This window comes from Pteropus medius, unplaced genomic scaffold (assembly GCF_902729225.1).
Source record: "Pteropus medius unplaced genomic scaffold, Ma_sr-lr_union100, whole genome shotgun sequence".
Classification (NCBI taxonomy): domain Eukaryota; kingdom Metazoa; phylum Chordata; class Mammalia; order Chiroptera; family Pteropodidae; genus Pteropus; species Pteropus medius.
Window position 1 is genome coordinate 1671109 of NW_024340847.1, and position 6009 is coordinate 1677117.

Consider the following 6009-nt stretch of genomic DNA (forward strand, 5'->3'; position numbering starts at 1 on the left):
CCGGCCACAGATAGACATTTGGACTCGAGTCCTTTTCCATACACTAAATGGAAGACGGAGTGGAACTATATATAGGGTAATGTGTTTGTTTATATATATGTACTTGGCAGGAATATATTGAATATATTTAATTTCCACTGTACCGCACCTTCAAAAAAATAAAATGTATATTAAAAAAACAACAAAAGAGAAAAAGTGGTAAGAAAGGATTATTTACATGTTTTCTTCCTTCCTCTAGATGCTGGGAGATTCTGAGTGCCTTTAAAACTCCAGGGAGTCACATGTCCTGGAACTGTGGCTCATGTGTGTGTCCACGCGTAGTGCGTCTGTAGACACACGCCAGTCACCGCGAGAGAATGCTCTCGAAAGCAGAAACGGCCACTTTAAAAAAAGAAAGGAGAAAAAAGAAAAAGGAAAGGAAGAAAATGCCAACTCCGCTCACCCGGAGCCGTTGGACCCCGCCATTTCTGGGGCTCGGCCCTGCGGATTTCTGGGAGGCCGGTGGAGCTGCAGATCCCCTGGGCTGGGGCCAGGAGGAGGGGAGAGGTCACCCTACCACTCGCGGAATTCTCTGCCGGGGAGCCCCTGTGCCCGGAGACGGAGAGTTGGCGCGAGCACTGGGTGGCGGGACAGGGGACAGTGACAGACGCAGATGGAAGCACAGAAGCACGCAGGGCCTGGCGAGGGGCAAGTGGGACAGGGAGAGAAGGCAGGAGGAGGGGAGGGACGGAGCAGGGCCCAGGGCGCCTGCACCCCCACGGCCATGCTCCCACACTTCTCCGAGAACCCCAACGTCTCCTGGCGGGCCATGGCCCTGGTGCTGCCCTGGCAGAGGCTGGGGTGTGACCCCCTCCTGCTGACCTCACCAAGCCCACACAGACAAAGTGGCAGAACTCAGAGACCAAGTAGGAGCTGTTTATTCGGTTCACAGTCGTGTGAAATGCAGCAATAAAAATCTTTGGACTTCAGCAAGTTGTTTTAATTTTTTCTTATTTTGAAATTAAAAAAAAAAAGTGTCCGATGTCCCATAATGGAGCTTAGGGGATTAAAAAAGATGAAAGTGGTCCCCGTCACAAAAAAAAAAATCATAAAATTAACACAATCTCATAAACACAAAAAAAAATCAAAAAATATTTTATAGTCATATTTTGGGTTGTACACCACCTGTAAATTATATATACATAGAATATTGCAGAACCGTAGCTAATACACGATCTTTTCACTAGGAATGATGCTGGTATAATCTTTATACACTGGCCCTTTATTTGCGACTTTAAATTATTGCATTGCGTGGCGCCGCCCGCCCGGCCTACTCGCTGTCCGACTTGCCCTCCTTGGCCGCGGTGGAGTGGTTGTACAGGCCCTGCGCCATGAGGTGCACGGCCAGCGTGTTCTTGTTGCCCGTGGCTTTCTTGATCTTGGCACGCTTGTTCTGGAACCAAATCTTGATCTGCGACTCGTTGAGGCTGAGCTCCTGGGCCAGGCTCTGGCGCCGCTGCTCGGTCAGGTACCTGTTGGTCTGGAACTCGGCCTTGAGCCTCTGCAGCTGCTCCGCGGTGAAGGCCGTGCGTGGCCGCTTGTCCTCCTTGTTGGGGTTCTTCTTCTTTGGTTTGCGGGACCTGGGGCCTGGGTGGGCACAGTGGACAGAGGGGACACCGGTTAGGAGGCTGCAGGCCCGCCCGCCCACTCGGAGGTGGGTGACTCCGCAGGGCCAGCTTGGGCAGGCCGCCGTGCTGCCCAAGGCCAAGGCCGGCCTGGAGGAGAACGGGCTGGACTTGGGGCTGGGCGTGGGCCCGCACCCACCGCCACGACCCGCCCCTGGGGAAGGAGACTGTGGGCCGGTCAAATCTGGTCATGGGGTGGCAGCGGGGTACAGGGCAGGCTTCCGAGAGGTCTCCTGATAAAAGGAAAGTTCCAGCAGGGAAGCAAAACCCCACCGCTTTCTGGCCAGGCTTTTTCCAGTCCTTTCTGAGGTATGTCCAGGAATAGGGACAGGGAGGGGGCGGTGCTAGCAGAGGTGAGGGGGAAGGGGGAGGGGCAGCCAGAGTGCTAGCAGGAGTGCCCGGGGCTATTATGGGGCTGCCACAGGACCCCCAAAGGGGACGACCCACAGAATGCCAAGGGCTGCTGGAGCCAGGGGGCAGTGGGTCCTGAGAACAGGAGGGGTCCCCCTCCTGCCTCCCCCTCCTGTAGGTCTAAGGTCATCGTTTTCTTTCTGGGCAAGAGCACAGGACACACACAACTTTTCCCGGGTGGGGAGGGAGCAGTTTTCACCCCAAGTCTCCTCAGTCGCCCAGCACAGGAGAGGGGATGGGTCCCTGCTTGTGAGCTGACTAAGCTGCCTGCCCCTCCCCCAGAATGCAGGGGGCCCAGCTGACCTGGGGCCAGAAGGTCCACACTCTGCTCCACACCCGGGGCCTCCTCCCACTGGGACGCCTCACAGTACCTGAGGCTGGAATGGGACAGGGGTGGTGAGGCTCCCAGGACCCGCCACCAGAAGAAGGCTGGGCGAGGGGAGCAGAGGGAAGGTGGGCAAGCCTCCCCTTTTTGTTAAGAAGCGCAGCCCTCCGTGCTCAGGGATGAGGCCGAAAGGGCGGCTGGGGGGGTGGAGCAGGACTACATCTGGGGCTCTTAATCTGTGAAGCGTGAGATCCACTTTGGGGAGGTCCGGGCCCCAACTTCTGAGGAGGCCCCTGCGGCTGGAGAAGGCTAGACTTCCGGCAGCCAGAACCTCGGGTGCCTGCCCTGTGCCCCCACCCACCCACCCTGCGCGGCTGTGGCGTCCCATCTAGCGACAGGAGCTCCGGGACCGCGCGGAGCGAGGGGGCCGGGACAGTCCCGAGACCCAGAGGGCGCCGAGGACCTCCTCTCACCGACCTAGCCAGCCTTGCGCTCTGTTGGGGGAGGCGAACTCCCGAAGAGGGTGTCTGGGCGTCGGAGAGGGGGCTCCAAGGGACGCGGGGCTCAAACTCCGGCCCCTTAGACTCTAAAGCACCCACACTCGCGCCCGCGGCCCCACGCGCACACGCACAGCCATCACTGCGCACACGCCAAGGGCGCCGGCTCCGCGCCGCAGGCCCGGCCCCCATCCGGAGGGTGCGGGGACCCGGCGGTGGGCCCAGCTCCCGGGGCGCGCTCAGGGGCGCAGGGCGGCCCTGCGAGGCCCGGAAAGGCCCGGGCGGCCGCAGCCTCGTGCTCCGGAGCCCTTCTCCGCCTCCGCCCTCCCTGCGCGGGGAAGGGCGCCTGAACCCCCACACGCCCCTGCTCCTGGGGCTCCTGAGCACACGAACCAGCCCGCGGAAAGACACGCCATTTTACGGAAAGAAAATCTCCCGAAAAGCAGAATTTTCAGTTCCCTTTCTTCTTAGATTTTCTTTCAAAACACAAAAACACTTAGGACTATGCGAAACGGCACCAACCCACAGCAAGAAAAGCCTGGCTGGCCTTCTCCGTAAACACCGGGAAACGGAAATGTGATCTTGCAGGAGAATTTTCTTTTTAAGCGCAGGGAGACCAGCGGCTCTGGGCAGGCGGGGCGGCTGGGCTCCTGGGCCACCGGGACTGGCGGGCAGCGACTCTCGCCGCACAAAGCCGGCCGCGGCTCCTCGCTGGCCCCATTGTGAGCCTATATGTTAATTAAATATTAACAAAGGAGGGAGGCGAGAACAATGGAGCAAATTTCAGGTCTAGCTGGAGAAATTCGGGTTTCATCAGCGACACACACACACATTTCTGCCGGAAGGTAGCCAAAGGGTGACTCAGTCGAGCTGTGATCTGGGTAAACGACACCGCAAAAACGGTTGAGGGTTCTGGGGCAGGGGCAGAGGGTCCGATTTGCGCAGCCGGCTCGGGGACAAATGGAGTCTGCTCCTAATGGCGGTTCGCAGTTACAGACCCGCATTTAAGGCCGCCGATTTCTATGGAGACACGGACTTGGCTTTTTAAAATGCCAGACCTGTGAGAAACGCACCCAGCACCTCTGCACACGCCCCCTCTGAAGTCTGCTCCTTTTCTACTGAGCAGCCACCCCGGGAAACCTCTGGGAGAAGGTCCCTTCTATCCGGGGGATCGCAGGCCCCCCTCCGTCAGGCCGTGTGTGCACAAGATGGGGCTACGCTCTCCTGCCCCCGCTTGGCAAATAAGACCCGGGAGAGGGCAAAGGGCGCCTCTGTCTTCCGCCTTGGCAGCCAGGCCCAGGAGTCCAGGGGCGGGCAGCAGCCCTGCTCTTCCCGGGCTGCGTCCGGGATTTCTGGGTCGCAGGATGGATCTAGGTTTGGGGGTGTGTGGGCCGCGTCCCCGCTCCAGGTTAAGTTCGAAGGACCAGGCTCTCCCCCCACCCCCGCCCCGTCCCACCAAATAAACTCCAGCCGAGGAGAGGGGGCCGGGGGCTGTGCGAGAAAGCTCCAAAAAGGCAGAGAGAGAGAGACAGACAGACAGACAGACAGAGACAGAGACACAGAGAGAGACAGAGACAGAGAGATCTGCTGCTTCTGTTGTAAGAAGTCTGTACCCCTATACAACGCGTCCTGCCCCCCAACCTCCTGGACGCAGCCCCGGCCAGCGCCAGCCACGCACAATGTCGCTGTGTGCGCGTCTTTGTGTGTATCGGGGGAAAGGAGTGTCCCGCTGTCTTCTTCCTTCCAACAAGTCCCCGCGCCGGCGCCACCGCCACCGCACAGCCCCGAGCACTCACCTGAAGACGGCCGGTCGGAGTAGCGCGTGCAGTAGACCCAGGCCGGCCAGAGCATGGGCTGCGCGCCCAGGTTGGCGCTGGCCTGCGAGCTGTCCGAATCCGAGCTCAACGACAGGTCTCCGCCGCCCAAGCCGCGGGCCTTTAGCGCCCCGTCCAGGGGGCCCCCGGGGTCGCCGCCTTTCTTGGCGCCGCTGTGCAGCGAGAGCGCCTTGGAGCCACCTTCCCCTTCGCCCGGAGAGTCGCTGACGCCGCCCGGCAGCGGCCCGCCCGCAGTGGGCGCACAGGGCGCGCTCTGCCGGGGCTCCCGGCCCGACCCCGCGAGCTGCTCGGCGCCGCCCGCGCCGCCGCCTCCGTCCGCGCCGCCCGCGCCGCCTTCGCTGCCTGCACCGGCACAGCACGTCCCCGCGTCCTTTCTCCGGCCGAACTCGGGCCGCAGGATGTTGTCGATGAAGAAGTTGGTGATGCGGTGCGGGTGCTGGTGGTTGCCCGGCGCCTGCAGGACCGCGGGCAGCATCAGAGCCCGCCGGCGGCCAGTGTCCGCGTCCCCCGGGCCGCCGCCGCCGCCGCCGCCGCCGCCGGGGCTGGATTCCGACTGCCGCTGCGCCTCCACCGCCGCCGCCGCTTCGCTGGGCTTGGGGTCATCCTCCTCCATGCTGTTCGCAACAAATCCCAAACTGGTTCTCCGGGAACCCCCTCCGATCAGCCCTCGGCCGGCCCGCGGCGCGGCGCACACGAAGAGCCCCGCGGCCGGCCCGCGCCCCTACCCCGCGGCGTCTTCCGAGGGTGTGCGCGGCGGCCGCGGCCAGGGCGGGGGTCCTACAAGTCGCCGGCCGCGCTCGGAGCCGAGCTGTTCCAATCCACGAGTCGAGCTCGAAAATACCGAGAGTCGCGCCTCGCGCAGACGCCAGGAGAGTCAGAAGAGTCGGGTCCTCGCGTCTGCCGCGCACGCGGGTGCCGGACAGTCACCGTGGTCCGGCGGGGACCCGGGGCGCCTCTGGGCTCCGCGCTCCTGCTCCTGCTCCTCCGCGCGCGCGGCTGCCTCCGGCTCCGGCGCCGCAGCCGAGGCCGCCCGGGGCTGGAGCTGCGCGCATGCAGGCAGCGCGCTCCCCGGCGCTCACGCCCGCCCGGGCCCGCTCCGGCCGCCGCCGCCGCCCGGCCGCCCCCGCCCGCGCGCCCGGGCCGGCCCTCGAGGGTGCGGGGCGCGAGCGGTCAGCGCGCCCGCCGCCGCCAGCACGCACATGGAGGCCCGCGGGCCCGCGCTGAGCTCGGCCGCCGCCCGGCTGCGAGCCGCGGCGCCCCTCCGGCGTGCGGCCGCG

General features: G+C 63.2%; 1 protein-coding gene across 1 annotated transcript; it reads right to left on the bottom strand.

The window, feature by feature from the left end:
- Positions 1-894: 894 nt before the first annotated feature.
- Positions 895-5809, bottom strand: EN2 (engrailed homeobox 2). Its single transcript, XM_039837302.1, has 2 exons — positions 4694-5809; positions 895-1626 (listed from the first exon to the last, which is right to left on the bottom strand). Exons 1-2 carry the CDS (start codon positions 5343-5345, stop codon positions 1310-1312), a joined length of 969 nt encoding a protein of 322 aa, XP_039693236.1. The 5' UTR covers positions 5346-5809; the 3' UTR covers positions 895-1309.
- Between the last annotated feature and the right edge of the window lie 200 nt (positions 5810-6009).